The following is a 25873-nucleotide window of genomic DNA, read 5'->3' on the forward strand; positions in this document are numbered from 1 at the left end:
AAGCTCGGAACTTGTTTTTTTTTTACTCTCATAGAAAAGAAGAAGAAGAGCAGCACCAGAGACTGCCAAGAAGTCCAAGATGAGGGCGCGCGTCAGGAAGCGTCTGCGGCAAGTTCAGGAGGATGAGGAGGACAGCTGTCTGGAAGAGGATGAGGATGAGCATGTTCACTACATGGACACGGATGAGGAGAACGAAGAGGATGAGGAGGACCAGGAAGAGGAAGAAGGGCCGGTAGACAAGAAAGAGGCGCACTTTCCCATCCCACCCGCTCACCAGTGGATCCCGTTGGAAGAAAGTCCGAAGTCCGCTTTGCCAGAGATCAAGCTGGTGACGCTAGATCCCGGCGGCGGGCAGTCGGAAGCAGCGGCCTTGCGCTCCACGGTGGCGATGAAGTCAGGGAGCTCGACGACAGTGGGCCCGCCGCCCCGAGAGCTGAAGCGGGAGGAGAGGTACGTGGGCAGCACCGCGCTAATGATATCAGAGGAGCAGCTGCGATTGTACCTGGGACGCCAGGCATGTAAGTGCAACAAGCGTCGCTCCCTCCCAAAGAAGGGCCACGTGACTGACATGGCCTTGGACTGGCGGCTGCAGGCCGCCGTTTTACCATGGGTGGGGAACGTGCTGACTCCTTACGCGGCACCCAGCACGGCGTCCACACTAGCTGACGCCCTAGGGCGCGAGACGGCCGTCAGCTCAACCCCCATCTTCAAGCTCCTCCTCCGTGCCATGGGGGTGGACATCTCGGGCTGCAAGGACGTCATCCTTGGGCGGGGCCAGGAGAAAGTGACCAGGGGCCAGTTGCCGCCAACGCCGCCGCCGGGGAAAACCACCCGGCCTCCCCAGAGGACCCCTGCTTATCTAAAGAACCCTGCCTCGGTGGCAGCTATTTTGCACGCCAACCGCACGCGCCTCCAACACGGCACTCCTTTGGTCTGCCTCAAGACCATGCCACCAGCTCCAGCTCTGCCTCCTCTTCCAGTCCAGCCACAGGTCAGCTTTTCGTTTTTTGTCCAGCATCTATCAATCAGAGAATCAATATGGGATTTTCAAATGCTGATACAGGAATATAGAGCTTTAATAGTCATTTACACACAAGACATGACAACGAAATTACGTTCGATGAGTGAGCATCGGGCCGCTGCAGCTGAACCGCGCTGCCAACTTTGTCTTCTTCAGAAATGACAGAGCAGTTGCAATTTAAACACACATCATACAACATAGCAGGGATATGACACGATGCACAGGTCACGTGCAAGAATTTTTTAAGGAACTTCTCAGTCATGGCTAGTAGGAGGAAAAGTGATAGTTGAATGACGGGAGCAGATTGGGGGGGTAGGGATGTGTGTGGATGCGTGATTGTGCGTATGTATATAAGTATTTGTGTGAGCATGCAAACAAAATAAGAGTCACAGAACACTGCAACCGGTCTTGGGAGGAGAGATCAAGGGCATGAGATAAGGACCATCTGCGTGGCTCTCCCAGGAGGAATGAAGACGGTCGGGCGGGGTTGGGGGGGGGCACAGGGGGATCAGCCAAGGAGATTTTAAGCCGAAATTAAGCAGAATCAGAATTAAATTTATGTCCGAAAAAAAAACCAGTTGTCCCCAGTCAGTTGCGCTCATCGAGGCAAAGGGTAGACCTCAGTTTCCGCAAGTCTCTGCCAACATTCGCAGTTAGCTTCGACAGTTCCGCCTGTTGGGACGAGATTTCATCCATATGTCTCCATACCTCCCCGGACTGAGCCGTGTAAGCACGGGCTAGTGTTCCAATCCGGGCGTCAAGCCTGCCCTTCAAAGCCTTGAATAAATCATCAAGGCGTATTCCGGATCGCAGGTCAGCCAGGTCCCTACAAACATTAGCGGTCTGACGAGTTAGCTCCGTCAGCTGGTTCCCAATGGAATCTTCCTCTCCCCTTCCATCCCCGGGCCGGAATGTCCCGATCCGGGCTTTCAGCCCTGCCCTCCGAAACCTTGAATAGCGCCTTTAGATCGGTGGTCGATTTATCAATTTCCCTGAAAGCTGCCATCTTGGAAACTTTCCGGTACAGTAGGACGCCTACCAAGCCAAACAAGAGAACCTCCGCGACCATCATGCCAATCAGCCAAATATCCTGGATGTCTTCCACAGATAGGACTGTGAGACAGGCGGGCTGCCAGCGGTGCCGTGAATCCCGAACGTAGCCGCAAAAGTCCCCACTGGGCAGGACGGCTCTCGGTGTTTTGTTGAAAAAAATCTTGTCAATAGTGCTGAGGGACCAACTAATCAAATCCCTATTTCAAATTGAGAGTTAGCAGCAGCTGGTCCACAGAGGAAAAAAATACAAAAAAAGCTGACAGACTTGACAACACGATAGCAGAGCGCAGGAAAGGAGGTGAAACGCATCCGCTCCTGACGAAGGCAGGAAGAAGATACAGATATCTAAAAAAGAAATGTCACCCAATTTTGTAAGCCGATATGCAGATAGATTATGAAAGGCAATTTTTATTAAAATACTTCAACAGCTCCAAATTTACAGTGACCTGAGATTTAAAGAATTAGTCTAGTGCTAACAAACCGATGAACGTAGCACTTTTTATGACTATTCACACTCGGCATGAGCAGTACATTATCTTCAATTAAACCCACCACTACGACGGGATGTAAACAAGTGAGAGTTTAAGAGGATGCTTGCCATTCTAAAGCTAATGCTAACACGAATGCTCCGCTTATGCTACAAGTTACATTTAGAGTGTAAGGATCACTCAGTAAACACCTTAGAATACATACCAACATCGCATATTCTCCCATGCAAGATTAAAAAAAAAATCTTACAATATTTACAAAACAGGCAAGCCTGGAGCTTCCTGTAGCAGCCTGCCATCAAGCTGCTGCAGGGTCCTTCCGGGGTCCAACCATCAGTCAGCGGCGGCCACAGTTGCCCGCACAGATGCCTGATCAAAATCCCTTTTTTTTTTTGGTTTATTTTTTTGTTGTTAATATCGGAGGGAAAAAAGTCAATACACCGGCTGGCCAATATATCAGTCTGTGTGCAGCTTATGTAATAGAGTAAATTTATTTTCCACTCAAAATAACTCAAAATATAGCCATTAACATCTAAACCCCTGGCAACAAAAGTGAGTACACCCCTTATAAACTACATCCCTAAATGTCCAAATTGTGCACTGCTTGTCATTTTCCCTCCAAAATGTCATGTGACTCGTTACAGGAGTGCTGTCAGCATTGCTGCAGAGATAGAAGAGGTGGGGGGGCCCGCCTGTTAGTGCTCACACCAGACGCCGTTCTCTACATCAAATTGGTGTGCATGGCTGTCACCCTAGGAGGAAGCCTCTTCTGAAGACGGTACACAAGAAAGTTCGCAGTTTGCTGAAGACATGTCCACAAAGCACATGGATTACTGGAACCATGTCCTATGTTCTGATGAGACGAAGATTCATTTGTTTGGTTTCGATGGTCTCAAGCGTGTGTGGCGGCAACCAGGTTAGGAGTACAAAGTGTGTCATGTCTACAGTCAAGCATGGTGGAGGGAATGACTAACCCCCCCCCCCACCCCCCCCCCCCCACCACCACCACCACCTCTTCAATCTCTTCAGCAAAGCTGACAGCACTCCTGTAACGAGTCACATGACATTTTGGAGGGAAAATGACAAGCAGTACTCAATTTGGACATCTAGGGATGTCGTTTCTAAGGGGTGTACTCACTTTTGTTGCCAGTGGTTTATATATTAATGGCTATATTTTGAGTTATTTTGAGCGGAAAATAAATTAACTCTATTATATAAGCTGCACACAGACGACTTTTCATTGTGTCAAAGTGTCATTTTGTCAGTCTTGTCCCATGAAAAGATATACTTAAATATCTGGAGAAATGCGATGGGTGTACTCACTTTTGTGATACACTGTATTTACTGTATTTCAAAAGTTTTTATTATGACACCTATGGGGTACCATAATTTGATGGACAGGCTCGTCCACTTGCCCAGATGTCACGCGGCCAGCGGCAAATCCTCCCCCGCGGCACCCCTCTTTCTCCTGCCGTCTGCCTGCTGACCGCACCTCCTTCACCGAGCGGGCCTTCTCAAGCGCTGCCTGCTGTTCCGTTTCAGTCACAGGTCAGTTTTTGTTTTTCGTTTGCTCGAGACCCTTTGATGGACAAGTGACGACGGTCTTCCCTGCAGACGTCACAACATCTCTGGCGACTGGTTCCCGCGACTCCCTTTACCGCTCCTCCCGTCTGCCTGATGACAAGGCCCCCTGTTTTGACTGGGCCGGCTGGGGCTCAGCCTTCGCTTCCGGTACCATTGCAGGTCAGCTTTTACTTCTGCCCACTGTTTATTGATTGACAGCTTTTGATTAACATATGATGGATGAGCTCTCGAGATACTTTATTGATCCCCTCAGGAGAAATTCTGGTGGGTTTTTTTTGCAGCACATGAGTAAAAACATAGGACATGGACAGTACACACAGGCACCCAAAGATATTCACGGTTTACAGTGGTCTTGGAGCACAAAGCAAAATGACGATCTGACTTTTTCCCTTTCTGAGCAATCATAATCCCATGGAGAGGGTGCCTGGAATTACCCATAATGGCATGCACCTTCCTCCCCAGACATTTTTAATATACAACCTCTAACAAAAAGTATGGAATCACCAGTCTCGGACAAGCACTCTCAGACATTTTATCATGTAGAACAAGCTCAGATGAAAAGCTTGAAAAAATGAATTCGTTAAAAGGTGCAACTCTTTAGCATTCAGAAACACAAAAAGAAATGAATAAAAACATTGTGGTGGTCAGTAAATCATCATCATCACCTTGTCAAGAGTCAAGAATCTGCTTTGCAAGGTGATGATACTGGAACTTTTGTTTGGTCCTGTTCCAGTGAGATTTACATAAATTACTGCCTGAAGAAAACATCAAAATTCCCTCAGTCCTTGATGATATGGGGCTGCATGTCAGGCAACTCACTGAATAAATGCACAAGTTTACATTGAAATTAAAATTATGTTTGTGATTTTCCAAGATGAAAATGCATATAGCCACAGAGCTAAAACTGTTAAAGCATTCCTTGGAGAAAGACTCATCCAGTCAATGTCATGGCCTTCAAATAGCCCAGATCTCAACCCTATTGAAAAAAAAAGGTCCACAGCAAGACTCCGACCTGCAAGGATGATTAGGCAACTGCAATCAAAGAGAGTTGGCACCAAATTGATGAAGAATACTCATCAAGTCCATGCCTCAGAGACTGCAAGCTGTCATAAAAGCCAGAGGTGGTGCTACGAAACACTGGAGATGTGTTTTGATTAATTTCATTTTTTGGTTTCTCATGATTCCATAATTTTTCTTCAGAATGGATTGAGTCCATATGGCAGAAAACACAGACAAGGCTGAAAAAGCAGTTCCTGCTCTTGCACCCCCTCTTTAAAATAAACTGCTCTAGTTTAAGCCAAAAGAGCGGTTGTGTTTGATAGAACAATATGTCTATATGCTGCCATAGCAGATTCATGGTGCAACAAGCCCCCGAACTATTCTTAATTTGCCCGTTTTATCCTGAAAACCCCTGTTTACAGACGTCGCACAACCACTTTTGTTTCAACTTAGCCATAAAAAGGTCAGTAATCGTATTCATTATTCGAAATGTCTGTCGTTTTTAGCTTAGAATCATTAATTGATGTCTAATATTTAGTTTAAAAAAAAAACGACTCAAAAAAAAGTATTCACTCGCATTTTTTAAACTTTTAAGCAAATTATGTCATAATGAAAAAATTGGCGTCTGTAAAAAAGTCACGGATAAAGTATCTACCTCATAACTATCGCTTAATTGTATTTTTTTTCGTTACTGTCGCATTTTCCCCAATATTTTAGATGATAAATAATCGCATCAAACAAAGAAAAATTGGGGGGGAAAAAACGTTTAAAAGGATAAATATATGAAAAAGAAAATCTCGACCACTCCTTGATGTCTCCGATTTCTGCATCGCGACCCTTGTTATATTACCATGTTTCACCCATAAAATCCCCCCAAAATCCAGCTGTGGCCATTCACAGCTGTGTCTTGACACTCAGTGATACATGCTACATGGAGTTTTTGGATCGAAACAAGGTAAGTACGCGATAATATCTCGTTAAAGTCATGGCGTCTGTAATTCTGCTCTCGCGTACTCTCACCTCCAGATAGGGTTTTGCTGTTTAACCCTTTAACACCTAAGCCTATTTTGGCCGAATTTGCATGCATTTGATGTTGCCTTTATATTTCAAAGAAAAAATTGTTTACAATGGCCAAATTGGGTCCCTTTTTTCAGGACACCTTGAACTTCATGTCTAAACTGTTGTTTTCTTCACTGATCAATTATAATCCACATTTTGGACCCAAAAAGACAAAAAAAAAATCCCAAAATCTTTTTTCAAAATGTGTAATGTTGACGTCCCATTGACAACCTAACATGCTCGACCAACCGTTTTGAAGCTTGATAATATTTATTCAACTTGTTAGGATTAACATTCAATAGAAAAAAATAAGATTGAATAGTTTTATGTTTGACAATTCACCACAACCAGCAGGTATGGTCATAGGCGTTTTTGGCCTTTACACATACTATGGTCAAAACAGGTTATATAGTGTGCAAAATAGTGAGAAAAAAAAATTATATATATCATCTAACACAAAAAGGGTTTGGAAGATATCTCTTTGTGAAGTTAGGTGTTGTACCCATCACCTTATCAAAAGTATATACGTACATGCAATCAAGCTTCTCGAGCGCACATCTACATAAAAATTGAAAAGATTATAGTGAAGAAAAATATATATAACATTGAAAAAAAGTATTTTCAAAAATATTGACAAGTCGTTGAATTCAAATTTTTCAGGCATGCGACCCAATAAAGTTTTTTTTTTTTTTTTTTTTTTTTTTTTTTTTGCGCACTCAATAAAGCTTCTTCTTGAACAGGTCACGGAGGGAGCTGCGTCACACACAACGTCACACAGCCTACTCTTTCGCCGTTTGCGCTCTACTCGCCGAGACGCCGATTCATCAGAGGAAAACAACGACAAATATGACTAATCTTCTTCCTTGAGTTAATGAAATAATGCATTAGCTTGTGCTAAATGTAGTTTCAGATTCATTCTGCACGTTTCAAAGTCGCTCGCTCAAACAAACCGCTGTTGTGCATTTTTCGGTACAACACTGGCCGTTGCTTGCTTCGCATGCCTCCCTTTCAATAGTTGGCGCCTCGCTCGGAAATGTATTAAAAATGATCACATTCGGTTCGTCCTTCCTGACATCACAACGACACTTGGGATAAGTAGTCTCTTGAGCTGCTTTCGGTTTTGAAAAAGGACAAGAAATGATGGAAATATGGAGATGGATACGATAAAACTCAAATGACATTATCTCCCGTTTTTCTTGGCTGATTGACTTCAAATAAAAACTGGTGTGGACATCAACTTCCGCACTTTCAAACGAGACCAACCAGCAGGGCGAGGGTGATGTAATTACAGCGTGACGAAGCTTCAAAGACGATATGCGTAAACGCGTCGCTGCCGACACGTTCGGTGTTAAAGGGTTAAAAATGTTTGGTTTTTTTTAATGCCCTCCTGTTCAAAATTTTTCTTCCCCCAGAAAATTAGAGATTTTAAGCTTTCCAATTATGTATCACACATGCACACCGGAGAATTTTGAAATTTGGCCAAATTGGGGGTCTCAGAGCGAACTTCAAGTTACCTGAGTGTTTTTCGCCAGATATATTTCCCTGCACTTGCTTTATAAAAGTAACATTTACTGACCACCACAATGTTTTTTATTAATTTCTTTTAGTGTTTCATAATGCTAAAGTTTCACTTTTGAACTAATTCATTATTTTTTCATGCTTTTTATCGGAGTTTGTTCTACATGATAAAATGTCTGAGGGAGTGCTCATCCGAGACTGGTGATTCCATACTTTTAGTAGGGGTTGTATTTTCCGATATGCAATAAGTCAATTTATCGCACACTAAAGAAAAATAAGGTCGGTTATTTTCCCGGCTGCGATTTGCATGCATACATTTGTGCATGCGCTGGTCGCATATGTTTTTTGGTCATCAATACACCATAGAATTAAAGTTCAGACATACAGAATAAGGAAAAAGGTCTATTAGGGCTGCAACTATCGATTATGATTGTTTAATCGGACGATTAATTAAACAGTTATCGAATAAATGTCACTTTTTTCAGTTACTTTCACAATTTAACTTGAAGTTGTTTTAGGCATGTTGTACACTGCTGGCCAGAAGTATTGGCACCCCTGCAATTCTGTCAGATAATGCTCAATTCCTCCCAGAAACTGATTGCAATTACAAATGCTTTGGTAGTGCTTTGCTTGCTCATTTATTTTGCTTGCAATGAAAAAACACAAAAGAGAATGAAAAAAAAAAAAGGAAATTATCATTTTACACAAAACTCCAAAAATGGGCCGGACAAAAGTATTTCCACCCTACTTGGTAGCACAACCTCCAGACAAAATAACTGCGAACAGGCGCTTCTGGTATCCATCAATGAGTTTCTTACAATGGTCTGCTGGAATTTTTGACCATTCTTCTTTGGCCAACTGCTCCAGGTCTCTGAGATTTGAAGCGTGTCATTTTTACATCTCTCCACAGGTGTTCTATGGGATTCAGATCTGGACTCATTGCTGGCCACTTTAGAAGTCTCCAGTGCTTTCTCTCAAACCATTTTCTACTGCTTTTTGAAGTGTGTTTTGGGTCATTGTCCTGCTGGAAGACCCATGACCTCTGAGGGGGACCCAGCTTTCTCACACTTGGCCCTACATTATGCTGCAAAATTTGTTGGTAATCTTAAGACTTCATAATGCCATGCACACGGTCAAGCAGTCCAGTGCCAGAGGTAGTGTGGCAACCCCAAAACATCAGGGAATCTCCGCCATGTTTGACTGTAGGGACCGTGTTCTTTTCTTTGAAGGCCTCATTTTTTCCCCTGTATATTCTATGTTGATGCCTTTTCCCCAAAAGCTCTACTTTTGTCTCATCTGACCAGAGAACATTGTACCAAAACGTTTTTGGCTTTCTCAGGTAAGTTTGGACAAACTCCAGCCTGGCTTTTTTATTTTTCTGGGTCAGAAGTGGGGCCTTCCTGAGTATCCTACCATAGAGTCCCTTTTCATTCAGATGCCGACGGATAGTACGGGTTGACGCTGTTGTACCCTCGGACTGCATGACATCTTGAACTTTTTGGGATCTCAGTTGAGGTTCTTTATCCATCATCCGCACTATCTTTTGTTGAAATCTCTCGTCAATTTTTCTTTTCCGTCCACATCTAGGGAGGTTAGCCACAATGCCATGGGCTTTACACTTATTGATGACACTGCGCACGGTAGAGACAGGAACATTCAGGTCTATGGAGATGGACTTGTAGCCTTGAGATTGTCCATGCTTCCTCACAATTTTGCTTCTCAAGTCCTCAGACAGTTAATTGGTCTTTTTTTCTTTTCAAATGCTCAATGTGGTACACACAAGGACACAGGACAGAGGTTATTGTCACCACCTGTTATGTGCCACAGGTAAGTAACAGGTGCTGCTAATTACACAAATTAGAGAAGCATCACATGATTTTTCAAAGGGTGCCAATAATTTTGTCCGGCCCATTTTTGGAGTGTTGTGTAAAATGATATTTATTTTTTTCCCATTCTCTTTTGTGTTTTTTCATTGCAAGCTAAATAAATGACGATATACTGTAACTACCAAAGGATTTGTATTTGCAATCATTTTCTGGGAGAAATTGAGCATTATCTGACAGAATTGCAGGGGTGCCAATAGTTTTGGCCAGCAGTTTATGCCACATTTTACTGTAACTTGACCTACAGTGTAATCACGCTGTCAAAAAAGAAAAAAGAAAAAAAAAAGATGCGCGCTGGTGATTTTATTGCCAACACCGGTGCTGTTAATTACACAAATTAGAGAAGCATGACTTGATTTTTCAAAGGGTACTTTTGTCCGGCCCATTTTTGGAGTTTTGTGTTAAATGCTAATGATTTATTTTTTTCTTTTCATTTTTTTTTAAATTGCAAGCAAAATCAATGAAGGTATTACTACCAAAGCATTTGTAATCGCAATCATTTTCTGGGAGAAATTGTCCGATAGGATAGCAGGGGTGCCAATACTTTTGGACAGCACTGTAGCTTTCAAATGACTCGATATGCATAATGTGTGTGTGTTTGTGTGTGTGTGTGTGTGTTTTTAAAATATTATTTTAATATAGTTTATTTTATTTAATAATAACAATTTATTGCATTTGAATTGGTGATTTATCAGGATGTATTGTCACTTGAGTAGTGGTTGCTTAAAAAAAAAGTTAATAATTTGCATTTTGGCAAAAATTTATGAGACAATATATCCAAAATTTGTGATCGTGACAAGACTAATGGACCCCCAACCACTGACCTGGCTCTCTTGACCACCTTGTTAATGTAGTGACAATTTATATTGGAGATTTTATTGCCCCAGCAAATAGCCGCATAAAAAAATGACAGCAGTGACAACAGAATGGTAAGACATGAGCCACATTTGATTAGACACACGAAAGGACTTCAGCCTCCTAAGAAAAAAGGAGCCTGGTCTGACCCTTTTTATAAAGCTGCTCAGTATTTATCTTCCAGTCCAGGTTTTATTTCAGGTGAACACTCAGATATTTGTATGTGTGCACCTGCTCAATGTCCTGTCTCGCTGCTTCCGGCAGATCCTCCCTCCCGCGCCTCCCGCTCATCCTCCTGTCCGCATGGTGACCACTCCCCCTGTTTCTGTCAGCCTTGTGGCTCCGCCTCCGCCCTCGGTCACTGTCGAGCACGGCCCCGAAGTGCCACCCGCGGGGAAGAAGCGGGCACGGGAGGAAGATCTCCCCGATCAAGGGAAGCGAAAGAGAAAGTTGACTGAGAAGGCCCTCCAATCACAGGTTAAACCTTCATATGTTCTCCAATTTCGGTAACTTGACCAGTCAGGATTAGACATACACGTAGCGTTGTGATCGATGCGTTTGTTTTTAGGCATCGTCTAATAAGAGGAAGCCACGAGCCCGATGTGGGAGCGGGGCCAAACAGAGTGGAGCCACACCGGCGCCGGCTCCACCGGCAAAGCCTCCGGTGCAGAACGTGGTCTTCAGGCTCCTCCCCTTGGCCAGCGCCCCTTCCCCCGCACTCCCACACGACATCGACCCCTCCCTGGTGTCTCTGGGCTCGACGACGGAATTCGGGAATTGGCTGCGCGGGCCGGGAGGCACGGCCTCCCCCCAAACGGGCACATCGCTACCCTACCTGCCGCCCTGCTGCGCCAACCTAAAGGCCCTGGCCGCTATCTTCCGCGACACCAGACGGCTATCGAGCGCCCGCAAACTTGTACGCAAAGACACCCCGCCTGACCAAACGGGTAAGTACACACATAAACAGTGTTGCCGGATTGGGCGTGACCCCTACCCTTTGGGTTGTTTTCAAAGACTCAGAGCAGGACAGAAAGACTTTGGGCAGGTTGATCAAATTTGGGCTAAAAGATCGAAAGAACCGAAGTGAACCATTTTGATTCGTTTTAACAGTGAAACATTTCTACTTCCTGAAGTTTAGCCACGTTGACAACTTAAAGTTGCCCCACAGTTGTGAACTACGTGTAATTTCTGATTTGTAGCTACACAATCACATTCAACCAAATAATTCTAAAAATAATGTTAAAAGCATTAAATGCACTGTAATTTCAACAAAAAAAAAGGTTTGTTGCATATTCTGTTGTGTTCAAAAGGGTTTCTCGTGGCAAGTGGAACTTGCTTCTGCTTCTGACACGAATCTCAATAGAAGTACTTTCCCAGAATGCACCTTGAATTAAAGGTAGACCGATATCTTGGCTGGCCGATATTTGGACTTTTCCAACATTGAAAAGAATAAGCCGATAAAAAAGGATTTTGATCAAGCAACTGTGTGGGTAACTGTGGCCGCCGCTGACTGATAGTCGGACCCCGGAAGGACCCTACATCAGCTTGAAGGCAGACTGTTTCAGGAAGCTTTCGGCTTGCCTGTTTTGTTAATATTGGAAGATTTTTTTTTTTTTATCTTGCATGAGACAATATGAAATGTTGCTTTTGCCTTTAAGGTGTTTAGTGAATGATCCTTGCACTTTAAATGTAACTCGTAGTGTTGGTGAGCATTCGCGTTAGCATTAGCTTTAGCATGGCGAGCATCCTCTCGCTTGTTTACGTGTCGCCATGACATTCTGGTGGGTTTAATTAGTCGAAAATAATGTACTGTTCTTGATGAGTGCGTAAAGTCATAAAAAGAAGCGCTGTGTTCGTTGCTTTGGTAGAACTCGATCGAATTAATCCTTTAAGTCTCAGGTATTCATTGTAAATTTGAAGCTGTTGAAGCATTTTTTAAAAAATTGTTATTCATAATCAACGTGCTTTAAAAAATTCGTATATCGGCTTACAAAATCGGTTTTGGACAATTTGCTGCAATCTTTTTTAGAAGAATCGGCATTGGAAAATCACATATCGGTAACCTCTACTTTGAATCCGTACTGAAAATTGTCAAAGTTTTACTTCAGTAAAGATTTCTATAAAGAACATGTATTTTTGATGTTTAATAACGATTAAATTTAATTTGGCAGGTTTTACGGTGCGATTGGGCCGTAGGTTGTCTTTCTGATCTGGCAACCCTGTGCATAAAACGCAGGTGCGCGTCATCCGTGACCGACGTGGTTTTTCTTGTCATCTCAGTGCACACGCTGCGCACGTTGGTGAAGAACCGTTTGGCTTCCGATCCGGTCTTCTTGCTGTTGAAGGCTCGATTCGTGTCGGCATTCACCCTCCCCGCCTTGGCCGCCGCCATACCCACCTTCGCCGCCGAGCAGAAGAAAGAAAAGACCGGTCAGGACACGGTGAGGACACTCATAGCGCCTCCCGCCCAGTTGGCGTGCGACAACTCGGGAGCGCCGGCAGATCACTTCCCGGGAATGGGCGTCGACAGCCCCGCCCTCAGCCCCCGCAGGACCGTCAGCGGCACATGAGAAGCTTTCAATTTGTTTTATGTTCACTGGTTTGTCAATAAAGTTTTGAAATTAAGTCTGCTTCTTGTGACGCAGGCAAGTGGAATTCAGTAGGTGGTTCAGCGCAAAAGCGAGGCAACCTAACTTGGGATGTCCCGATCAAGTGATTGGAAATCGGGCCGATCACCCCATTGTTCAGAGAACTGGAATCAGTTGAAAAGGATCGGGTTTTGATTTAAAATATCTTTATAAATATTTTTCTGCCTCCTGCTCATACAGCCTCTCACTCTGCTTTTCTTGGTCAGCAGTGTCCTGGAGTTGGCTACTTAAAGTTAATGATGATTGACAGGTTTGTAGCTTCGATCTTGCCAGAAAAGCTTGTAGCTCTACGATCAAAGGCGCACATGTGTCAATCAGCGTTTAACTTGTTACACACTAGTGATAGTTTGCTATGGCATCTTATTGCAAAAGTGAGAGTCTGTTCTCAGCAGAGTGAGCGGATTTGAGTGGACTCACTCAATGAAGGGGTATCGGCACATTCTCAAAATCAGGTGACTCCGACTCTGTGCAAAAATATACGATTGGGACGTCCCTAAACCTAACATTGGTGCTATTTGCACACGTGTTGTAGTGAACCAAACATGCGCAAGGACACTAGTGTTTAAACTTGGGACAAAAATTCTATTTCAATAAAGTCATTAAAAAAAAAAGTTTTTGGGCCCATCATAAGAGGTCAACCTAGCAATACCATGCTCCAACTGGAATGACCTGTGGCCGTTTAAATGATCACAAGAGGGAGGTATGATAGTGAACAAACTACGTGACTCCTTTTGGCTTTTCCCTTCAAGAGTCGCCAAAGCCAATCGGTTGCCTCCTTCAAACCCTGTCTTCTGCATGCTCTACTCTCACACCAATTACCTCCATGTCCTTTTTAACTACATCCGTAAACCCCCAAGTGTTCGATCAAATCCTTGGGGTTCGGCGAGTCGGTCTCGGGGTTGGTGGACCTTCTGCCGCTGAGGTCAAGGCTGCAGATCATCATGTGACATTGCTTGGCCAATCAGTGCTGTGAGAAATTTAGTGCACTCAGGAGTGATCCAATGTGTGAATGTCATCCTAGTACGTCGTGTAATTACTTTCTATATATTTTAATCCATACTAACTATGTCAAGCAAAAAAGAAAGTGGTCGGACGAATATGTCCAATATAGATTGATGAACACTTGCTGAATTCAAGGTGAAGAGAGCCAGATTAGATGATAAGCCACTTTGCCTGCTCTTGGATTTGGACCCATTGACAAACAGACCCTCACAGCATCATAAAGTGGCATACCTGATCGCAAATCAGGTATGTAATTTGTTTTTTTTTTGTTTGTTTACACAGTTCATTTTGTGCACCAGTAGAAAAAATCGTCTTGAATTTGAAAAAAAAATCGTATTTTATACTTAAGTAGGGTTAGGTGAATGCCCAAATGAAACTGGTGGGGTTCGGTAGCTCCAACAAGGTTAAGAACCACTGCTCTAGACCTCCTACCTGGCATTTGGAAACTTCATCCTTTTGCCAATATCTTCACTATCTCTCCTCTGAACATCCCCAAACCATCTCAGTCTGGCCTCTCTATCTCCAAATGATCTAACATGTGCTTTCCCTTTGATGAGCTTATTCCTGATCCTATATATCCTGTTCACTCCCAAAGAGAATCTTGGAATCTTCATCTCTGCCACCTCCAGCTCTGCCTCCTGTCTTTTTTCCTGTGGCACCATACCAGTGCTAGTCTCACTACAGTTATTTATAAACCTTTTCATTCATTTTAACAAACTTTTCTATCACACATCAGAACGGACACTTTTCTCCACCCGTTCCAGCCTGCCTGCACACCCTTCTTTACTTCTTTACCTCACTCTCCGTTGCTCAGGACTGTTGGGCCTTTCTCCACCTTCTTGTTCTCTTTTCGCTGTAACCTCACTCTTCCTCTTGGGTCCCTCTCATTTACACAAAGATAGTCCGTCTTGCCACAGCTAACCTTCATTCCACTCCTTACCAGGGCAAACCTCCACGCCTCCAGCTTCTCCACCCGTTCCCTGCGCTCACTATATATCATAATGTCATCTGCCAAGTGCAAACATCATAGTCCATGGAAATTCCTTTCTAGCCTCATCTGTCATTGTGTCCATTACCATAGCGAACAAGAAGGGGCTCAGAGCTGATCCCTGATGAAGTCCCACCTCCACTTTGATGTCCTCCGTCACACCAGCAGCACACCTCACCACTGTCTTACAGTCTTTATTCATGTCCTGCATCACTTCAATATCTATGCCACTTCAGACACTCCCATACAAAACCACAGTTCCTCTCATGACACCCTGTCAAAGACAAAGACATAATGCAGCTCCTTCTGACCATCCCTGAAGTTCTTTATCAACATCCTCAAATCAAATACTACATCTGTCATACTTTGTCTTTTTTGGGGGGGCATGAAAACACCTGCTGTTCACAAATGTTCACCTCTTCCCTCAGTCTATCTTCATCAGCTTTATTCCTCTGTAGTTGCCACAACTCCGCACAAGTCTCCCTTATTCATAAAATAGGCCACAGCACACTTCTCCGTTCCTCAGCCACCTTCTCACTAAGATTCTTTTGAACAAACCAGGCAGATATTCTACCGCTACCTGTCCGAGATACTTCCATACCTCCACAATCCACATAAATTGTATATCATCTGTACTGAGAGCCTTTCCATTCTTCATCCTCTTTAATGCCCTTCTCACTTCATCTTTACTAATCCTTGCTACTTCCTAGTGTACAACAGTCACCTCTTCTTCTCCTCGATGTCTCTTTTTCCTCATTCATCAACTCTTCAAAGTTCTCTTGCCATCTTCCCATCACACTACTGGCATCTGTCAACACACTTCCATCCCTATCCTTTACTACCTTAACCTGCTGCACGTCCTTCCCATCTGTCTCTTTGCCTAGCCAACCTGTCTCTCCCTCGTTGCAGTCCAACCTAGCTAACAAGTAAGCCCCTTGTTTGGCCTTTGCCACTTCTATTGTCACCTTATGCCTCATTTTCTTGTACTCCTGTCTACTTTCTTCAGTCTTCGCAATACACCACTTCTTCTTAGCTAACCTCTTTCTCTGGAAGCACTTCTGCACCTCCTTGTTGCACCACCAATTCTTATCTCCTTCCAGATAAAGCACCAAGGACTGTTCTACCCGTCTCCCTGATCACATTTGCTGTAGTTGTCCAGTCATCTGGAAGCACCTCCTGACCGTCCAGAGCTTGTCTCTACTCCTTCCTCAAAGTTATCCAACTTTCAGCGTCCACTATTTCATCCTCTGCTCTGCCTTTGTCTTCATTCTCTTCCTCACCACCAGAGTCATCCTACAGGCTAACATCCTATGCTGTCTGGCTACACTATCACCTCCCACTACTTTAGTTTCTGATCTCTTTCAGATTACACCTTCTACACAAGATGTAGTCTACCTGCATACTCCTACCTCCACTCCTGTAGGTCACCCTATGTTCCTGCATCTTCTGGAAAAGGTTTTCATGACAGCCATTTCCATCCTTTTGCAAAGTCAACCACCATCTATCCTACTGCATTCCTCTCCTGGATACCAAACCTGCCAATCATCATCACCTCTGTTTCCTGCACCAACATGTCCATTGAAGTCTGAACCAATGATAACTCTCACTTCTAGGGAGGTTCTGCATCATTTCATCAAGGTCCAACCAAAAGCTCTTCTCCTCCAGCTCACATCCTACCTGTGGCGCATACCCACTAACAACATTGATCATCACACCTTTGATTCCTCGCCTCAGATTCATCACTCTATCTGACACTTTTTTTGTACTTCCAGGACGTTCCTAACAAACTGCACTATCACGATAACTTCTGCTCCATTTCTCTTTCTATTTACACCATGACAGAACAACTTAATTCCAGCTCCTAAAAGCTTTGCTCCCTTTCCACCTGGTCTCCTGAACACTCCGTATGTCCACCTTCTTCCTTTGCATCATGGTAACCATTTCTCTACCTTTTCCTGTCAAAGTTCCAACATTCAAAGTCCCTACTCTCAATTCTAGACTCCTGGTGGTCCTCTTCTCTTTCTTCCAACGAACACATCTTCCTCCTGTCCTTCTTCGACCAACAGTAGTCTAGTTTCCACCGGTACCCTGTAGGTCAACGGCACCGATCGCGGTTGTTGTCAACCCAGGCCTTGACCCATCTGGTATGGAAGTCATACTAGTATATCTGATTCGCATGTTTGATTTGGCCATAGTTTTACGCCGAAGGTCCTTCCTGACACAACCCTCTGTACTTAACCGGGCTTGGGACCGGCACAGGAAGACACTGGTTGGGCTTCCTTGCGGCTACATTTATTAGCAAACAAACCAAAATTACCAAATTATTAGAAAACAGTCGAAACAATCAAACACTCACTGAAACATCCGCACTTCCAGATGGTTGGTGCCAGGTCTTCACAGGTTGGTTGTTGCCTCAAATCAGAAGTAAATATTTGAGCTTGTACCGTATTGGGCCGAATATAAGACGGTGTTTTTTGCATTGAAATAACACTGAAAAAGAGGGGGTCGACTTATATTCGCGGTCTAGACATTATACCCATTCACGATGGTAGATGGCGCCAGATATCATTGAAGCGATGTTCTGTCATGACAGATCTCAGCTACTCTCCCCATTCACGACGCTAGATGGCGCCAGATATCATTGAAACGATGATCTGTCATGACAGAGCTCAGCTACTCTTTTTAGTTTAACCAGTTTGCATTATTTTATTGCAATATTTTTCCTTATTCAGATTTGTTTCAAGACTACAGTTACAGTTAGACTTCACTTTGATGGTTAATGCAGTTATTGTAATTTTGTTGTTTTATCACAATAGAATTTTTTCTGTACAAAAATTAATTTGGTGTTCAAAAGAGAGGGTCGTCTTATAATCAGGGCCGTCTTATATTCGGGCCAATGCGGTACTTTGTAAATTTCAAATCAAATGATACATGCAAAGAGGTCTAAATGATTTTTACTTTGTTATATATTTAAAAAAAAAAAAAAAAAAAAAACAATGGAACAATACAATTTGAACAGACTAACAAGTTACATTCAGATTTTTTTTTTCTTGTGTGTGTGTGGGGGGGTGTCTTTTGCAGAGTACGCTGCTGGTGGATAGCAAAAATTATGAACAACAAGCATTTGATTAGGGGTGTATAGTATTTACATATCCACTGCAAGTAAAAAAAACATATAGGCCTGTATAGTGGTGGTGGCACCGTGGGAACTTCTGGGTACCTCACGATACAATTTGCCGTATAAGGCTCACGGTAACGATCTCACGATATAACGATACAACAATTATTGATACATGGGTCAGGAAATAATTCTACAATACAGCTAATAAAAAAAAAACGAGCTCTTTTCATCCTTCTGCTGTGAATTGGAATGAGTTAATCACTTGTAGACGTCCAATCCATGTAAACCACACCCCCATATCAGCCAAGGCCAGCCAAGAGTTCATATTGGGGTATTTCGGGTCATTTCCTGCTGATTTTCGGTTAAGTTCCTGTTGATTTTAGGGCATTTACAGGTCGTGCCTTGTTGATTTTGGGTTACTGAAAGGATGTGACTGGGGAATTTACCCAAATGAATAGGAAGTGACTGTAAAACAACAGGATGTAACCTACAAATGCACTAAAATGAACAGGAAGTGACCTTTAACTACCCATAAAACCAGGAAGACTGGCTGTGAATAATCTGGTTTAAGAGCCATGGATGGTGCTAGATGTCAAATCCAGTTAAAATGAATAGGATGTCTAGCCAGCGAGCTATAGTAGAATAGACACTACTCTAATGGAAGATTTTGGTAGCAACCTGTCCACTCCTTTTTTTTTTTTTGTTTTTTTTTTTTTTGGACACATTTTTTTATAATGATATATTGATTCTTGGCGGAAGCATATCGATAACCTTTTGAGCTACAAAGTGTCACGATTTCTCACCTTTTATATATTGTCAACCCCTATTATAACTACCTACATATTAGTAATGATGCAGACATGGCAAATATCGTGATATTTGGGCATACCCATTGAGCCCCAAACCTTTGCACGCCTCCATTTCCCATTCAGGAATAGTCTTTCATGCAGAAGTTGGGTACTAGTATAAAGACATGATAACAACAGGCTAAGGGTCAACTAGAATTAGAGTGTGTTTTTTTATGCTATCTGAACGTTTTCCAATAGCTTTTCAGTCTTTGTGAAAACATCCCTCCCAGTACACACAATCCAATTTAGCTAATAATGACTTGTAAAAAAAAATAAAAAAAAAAAAAATAAAATAAAAAAAAAAAAAAAACACTTTATCGATGGCGGTAACTGCAATCTCCTAGTTTTCCACTAGATAGCAGTAGAGACCAACATACTGTAGTATAATGATGACTTGCTGTAGAAATAGTGTATCACAAAAGTGAGTACACCCCTCGCATTTCTGTAGATATTGAAGTATCTTTTCGTGGGACAACACTGACAAAATGACACTTTGACACAATGAAAAGTAGTCTGTGTGCAGCTTATATAATAGACTTAATTTATTTTCTTCACTTCTTCACTTTTGTGATACACTGTACAATTTTGTAATGCGCTTTAGCCTTTAACCCAGTGCTCATAGTATCATTTGTCTATATAAATATTATTCTATAACTACACCTCTGCATAACATTGGGTCCTTTTTTAAAAATAAAAATATAATTAAGTGTAAATTTATTAACATTATTTTGTTTGTAACAGAAAAGACTTAAAGGGCATCAATTTGCCTGAATTAAAAAGAAAAAGTCACATCCAAATAAAAATTCGCTTAAGGTGTACACCCCAATTTTGAAAAGTATCATTTTAACCTTTATTTTATTTTTAATCGTGCATAATGACATTCAAATATGCAGATTTCGGGGATAAGTGCAGGCTGGCCCAACTATAGTCATCAACCAACGACACAAAGCATCTACTTATTGATTGTCAATTAGGGGGGTGAAGTTGATGGTAGAGCGGCACGGTGGCCGAGTGGTTAGCACGTCCGCCTCACAGTTCCATCCCGGGCTCCGGCCTTCCTGTGTGGAGTTTGCATTTCCTGCCTGCGTGGGTTTTCTCCGGGTACTCCAGTTTCCTCCCACATCCCAAAAAACATTCCTTGGCTGATTGAACACTTTAAATTGTCCATAGGTGTGAGTGTGTGCATGATGGGTTGCTCGTCTCCTTGTGCCTGTGATTGGCTGGCAACAGATTCAGGGTCTCCCCTGTCTACTGGCCATAGTTAGCTGGGATAGGCTCCAGCAGGCACTTGGACACTCCACAGTGTTCATCATGATTTGGGGCTGTTTTGCTGCCTCAGGGCCTGGACAACTTGCAATCATTAATGGAAGAATGAATTCAAAAGTTTATCAGGATGTTTTACAGGAAAACCTGAGGCAATCTGTAAGACAGTTGAAGCTAAAAAGAAAATGGATGCTGCAACAAGACAATGATCCAAAACACAGAAGTAAATCAACTTAAGAATGCCAGGTCAAAGTCCAAACTTGAACCCCATTGAGATGCTGTGGCATAAACTAAAGACAGCGATTCATGCCAGACATCCAAGGAATCTGACTGAACTACTGCAGTTTTGTAGAGAAGAATGGGCCAAAATTAGTCCTGATCGATGTGCCAGACTGATCTGCAGCTACAGGAAGCGTCTAGTTGAAGCTAATGCTGCCAAAGGGGGAGGGGGACACACACAAAATATTAAATGTGATGGTTCACTTACTTATTTTTCAACCCTTATGTCATTGTTTGCATACCATCCTCATCAAAATATGAAAACCTATCAATGTTTGGGAGGTTTTTAGTTAAAGCAGACACGGTTTTTTTCATCTGTGTGATTTTGACAAAGATCACAACACATTTGTTGGTGTTTTTATGCAGAAATGGGAGAAATTCCAAAAGGTTTAGATACTTTTTCATACCACTGTATATACAGTATATTTATATATGCGTGCGTATGTATCTGTGTGCTTGATATACAGTATATGGCGGAAAACACTCAGGTGACTTGAAGTTCCGGTCTGACACCCCAAATTTGGCCAACTTTCAAAATTGTCTGATATGCATGTGTGATACATCATTGGAAAGCTTAAAATCTCAGTTTTCTGGGGGAAGAAAAATTTTGAACAGGAGGGCATTTAAAAAAAAAGTTTTTTTAAACAGCAAAACCCTATCTGCTGGTGAGAGCACGCGAGAGCAGAATTACAGACGCAATGACTTTAACAAGATATTATCGCGTACTTGCCTTGTTTCGATCCAAAAACTCAATGGAGCATGTATCGAGTGTCAAGACACAGCTGTGAATGGCCACAGCTGGATATTGGGGGATTTTTATGGGTGAAACATGATAATATTATGAGGGTCGCGATGCAGAAATTGCAGACATCAAGGAGTGGTAGAGATTTTCTTTTTCATATATTTAACCTTTTAACCGTTTTTTTTTTTTTTTTCACTATTTCTTTGTTTGGATCGATTATTTATCATCTAGCGATGTAGCGATAGTTATGAGGTAGATATCCGTGACTTTTTTACAGACGCCATTTTTTTCATTGTGACGTCATTTGTTCAAAAGTTTAAAATGTGCGAGTGAATAATTTTTAATTATTTTTTTTTTTAAACGAAATAATAGACATCAATTAATGATTCTAAGCTAAAAATGACAAACACTTTGAATAATACATATAATTAATTACCTTCGTTTTATGACTGGGTTGAAACAAAAGCGGTTGCGCGACGTCTGTAAACGGGGGTTTCCAGGGTAAAACGGAAAAATAAAAAATAGTTCGGGGGCTTAATGTGCCATGAATCTGCTATAGCATGCATGTAGACATATTGTTCTATCAAAGACAACAGTTGTTTTGGCTAAAATACAGCAGTTTATTTTAAAGAGGAGTGCAAGAGCAGAAACTGCTTTTTCAGTCTTGTCTGTGTTTTCCGCCATATATATATATATTTAATATTCTTATTCATGAATGGGAAAGTGCCAAATCACCCAGAGTACTGGGTACTCCAGTGTCAGGTGATAAATTTAGTTTTAAATGAGTTTATTGCTCTTGTGAAATGAAAGTGCAATTCTTGCAGCCATGAACACTTGTTTCTTTGTTTTACAAATCTTATGATTTATTCTGCCACACATTAAATTTTCGTAATCCGATTACTCCGATTATTTGAACTAACTAATCAATAGATTAATCGATTACCTAAATCAGGGGTCGTCAAACTTTTTCCTGTGAGGGCCACATAACTTTTCCCGGGGTCAGTTTGTAACAGAAAAAGTGTGACGATTGCAGGAGTGCCTAAATGTAAAAATGTATTGTTTTTCAGAAAGCCACAATCAAATAACCCTTTCTGGATTCTTCGTGGAACAAAAGTAAATAAAATAAAATAATAATATAATATAACACTTTTAATTAAATAGATAACAACCAAATAACCCTCTCTGGGTTCTTCACAGAAAAAAACCCAGGAAATAAATAACACTATTGGCAAACAAACCGAAAAAAATGTTTAGGGGGCCGGACCAAATGTGGAGGCGGGCCATAGTTTGGGGACCCCTGACCTAAATAATCGATAGCTTCGATCCTACAGGTGACTCGGACTCGGATGCAAAAATATGCGAGCGGGTCATTCCTAATTGTCACACTTCTAATTGTGACAACTAAACTTACATACTTAGTCATGTGAAAAAATTAGGGCACCCTATGGAAGCCTTTTTGTTTTCTAACATATTTGGTCATATGGATATTTAATATAAATTGTAAGTCTAGAGAGATTCAAGTAATAGAACTAAACAAAACTGAATAAAAGATTTTTAATAACTTTCTGTAAAATGTCATTTTAAATAAATGCAATTTCTTTTGAGAAATAAATTAGGACACCCCGACATTCGATCCCACTTAAAATTACTAAAATCGCACACGGGTATCACATTAGGTGCACATGATTAGAACATCATTACCCAGTGGTTTGGATGAGGCTTGCCTTATTTAAACCTCACATTTATTTTGGTGTGCCCCTGACTGTTAAAGTGAGAGAAAACACCATGGCGAGATCAAAGGAGCTGTCTGAGGCCTTAAAGTGCATATGACACCAAAAGGCATGTTTATTTCATATTTCACGCGGTGTTTTATGTTCCTGAATGAAATAGACAGCTTGGATGTGTGTGGAAAATACATACATTTTGATTAGGGAATAAATGCACAGTTGAATTAACGTTAACAGTAGAAAAAGTACAGAAAGACATGTCTCTAAGCAGCTTTCTACACAGGTTTTACAGGTTAGCCAGTTCACACAGTTTAATGTTATGCTAACTCTGAGTCAGGGCGGACTTTCAGTTGCAAAATTAGTGGTGTGATCCCCACCTTCACAACATTGACGTCTTTTTACATAAAGTGGCTGCTGCTGCTGGCTGAAAAAAAAAAAACCTTCTAATATCCCTCCTCCTCAAAAAGGGGCGAACGTGGCGGCATGTCAACATGTATTTCTGTCAGGATTGTGTGAATGTGGGGGTTCTAGTCATCAGCCAATCAAACGTGCGTTTGAAGGGGGAAAAAGCGGACCAGCACATTCAGTAAGTGAAAAGGGGTAAATGTAAGTCTGAACATAACATAGGGTCAATTCTATCCTGAAAATTTATGGGAAGACAATCTAAATCACCTAATCCTTAAAAGTTGGTGGTGTTATGTCCCTACCGTCCCTATGCAAACCTACGCCCTTCCGCATGACTGTACATTTTTGGGCGTGTATGATCTTTTTATAATTATCTGTTGATGTCTTATTTGTTGGGAGGTATTATGTATATTAAAAAAAAAAAAAAGTTTTGATTCCTATTCATGACTGGGGATGCACCAAATCCAAGGGCGTTGGTTTGGTCTGAACATTGGTAGGGATGATATAACGGCATAACCTGCATGTACACTTTTTGCTGGGGACGGGACATTAATAAGACCAAACAGATCGGCTGAATGGGGGTCAGAGCTAAATTTCTCATGAATATAAACCTAATTAATTGATAGGCTAAATAATCAATGCAAAATACATCTGTATTGACTTATACTAACTTTCATATGTATTGGTTCAGGTGATACACTGTTTCATTCAATCCTGTTTTCAAAAACTACTAAAGAAACAGTTTGAAAACGTCCAGAATAAATAAATGGATTTAATTAGCAAATTTATATTTCAATATTTGAACATAAACAAATTATATTAAACTCATTCACTCCCAGCCATTTTCACTGTAGCAAGGCCCTTCGCTCCCGGCCGTTTTACTGGATTTTGACTGATTTTGCAAGGCCCACAGAAAATTCTGTTCTATTGCTATATAAACATAACCCACCAAAAGAAAGATTAGACTCTCTTCTTTCAGCCTGGAAAAAAGTAAGTTCTTATCTTTTTCCATTCAATCAGCCATCAGCATTAGAAAATAGCTTAGTTTGAGCAATTTTCCAATTTCTGATGAAAAAACAGAGAAATCGAGCTTTTTGTGAAAGCATGCATTTCAAACATAACTTTGACTTTAACACAGCTATTTTTTGCTTTAGTTACATCCCAAACATCTGTATAATGTTTTCCTTTTACAAAATAACAGAAACAACAAGACAAATAGAGCTTTTGATAGCAAAGTAGCAGTTTATTTACACATAACTGAGAGATGACGTTGTTGTTGCCGTGACAGCCGGGTAAACTTTTCCCTCATCGCCGCCTGTCTCATAAAGATGGATTTTTTTGAGTCTCTGCGGGGTCTGCTCGGTGAGCAGCACGGCCTCAACGACATCGTTCGCTGCACTGGTGGTCCTGGTTGTTCTGCTTGGTCGTCCAGCGGCTGGCATCACAGGCGTCCTATTGGTTGTTCTGTTCGGTCGTCCGCTGCCTGGCATCCATCCGCCGGTGGCCTGGCCGTGCTGCCGTTTGTTGCAGTTGAATCGGGTTGGGGGTCTTACCAAATATGCTACTGCCCTCCCGTGGCCAGTTTTATTGCTTTAAAATGGATTTTCAGCTTTGTGCTTTGGAGCTCAGTTGAATCAGAACCCAGAGATGTCTCTTATGACAAAAAAACAAAAACGTAAAAGACGTATAAATACGTCTTTGGGACACTGAAACAATGAAAAATAGAACGTATTTATACGTTTTTGGGAGCAAATGAGTTAAACTACACAACAAATACAAACTTGTTGATAATCTCTTAACTATCCAGGAAATGCAAGAAAATAAAAAAATGTTTTAAGACCACTCAACTTTGTTGAGAAATTAATATAACATATATATATATAATATATAAATTAAATATAACTGAAAAAAAAACTCTTAGTCCATGAATAACAAAAATAAATAAAAATTCAGCCTTCCTTCAGGTAAGACACTACTGCTTTTGTCCACCAACACAGCCAAACTCAACAAAAAATGAAAGCTCCTTTGGGCTGCTTTAAAGCCACATAAATAGAATAAAAATTAGGGAGAAAGGGGTAAACCTTGGTTTACTACATTTCTCACAGTTTAATTCATGTTAACAGTCGAAAACACAAAAAGATGGACACTTCTATTTCTTAACAGTTGAAAAAGTACAGGAAGACATGTCTCTAAGCTGCTTCCCACTTGAGTTTTGCAGGTTAGCAAATTCACAGTTTAATGTTATGCTAACGCCGATACAGGCCTGACTTTCAGTAGCAAAATTAGAGGTGTGTTCCCCACCTCCACAACATTAACGTATTTTTACATTAAATACAGTGGCTGCAGCTGGCCGAAAAAAAACCCTTCTAATATCCCTCCTCTTTGAAGGG

At 41.7% G+C, this 25873-nt stretch overlaps 1 protein-coding gene across 3 annotated transcripts in view; it reads left to right on the forward strand.

Moving 5' to 3' along the window:
• The window catches only part of snapc4 (small nuclear RNA activating complex, polypeptide 4), a 52167-nt gene extending 39082 nt beyond the window's left edge, over window positions 1–13085 (forward strand). Inside the window, exons 18-23 of one of the 3 annotated variants that reach the window (XM_057846894.1) lie at window positions 35–991; window positions 3982–4110; window positions 4177–4304; window positions 10721–10937; window positions 11029–11407; window positions 12741–13085. In XM_057846894.1, coding sequence (XP_057702877.1) covers window positions 35–991; window positions 3982–4110; window positions 4177–4304; window positions 10721–10937; window positions 11029–11407; window positions 12741–13030 — 2100 coding nt within the window. In that variant the 3' untranslated portion in view covers window positions 13031–13085. Of the gene's footprint in view, window positions 1–34; window positions 992–3963; window positions 4111–4176; window positions 4306–10720; window positions 10938–11028; window positions 11408–12740 lie in introns of all 3 variants that reach the window. The other 2 variants (XM_057846893.1, XM_057846892.1) reach the window with 2 other exon arrangements.
• The last annotated feature ends 12788 nt before the right edge of the window (window positions 13086–25873 follow it).

The sequence above is a fragment of the Corythoichthys intestinalis genome, chromosome 9 (assembly GCF_030265065.1).
Source record: "Corythoichthys intestinalis isolate RoL2023-P3 chromosome 9, ASM3026506v1, whole genome shotgun sequence".
Classification (NCBI taxonomy): domain Eukaryota; kingdom Metazoa; phylum Chordata; class Actinopteri; order Syngnathiformes; family Syngnathidae; genus Corythoichthys; species Corythoichthys intestinalis.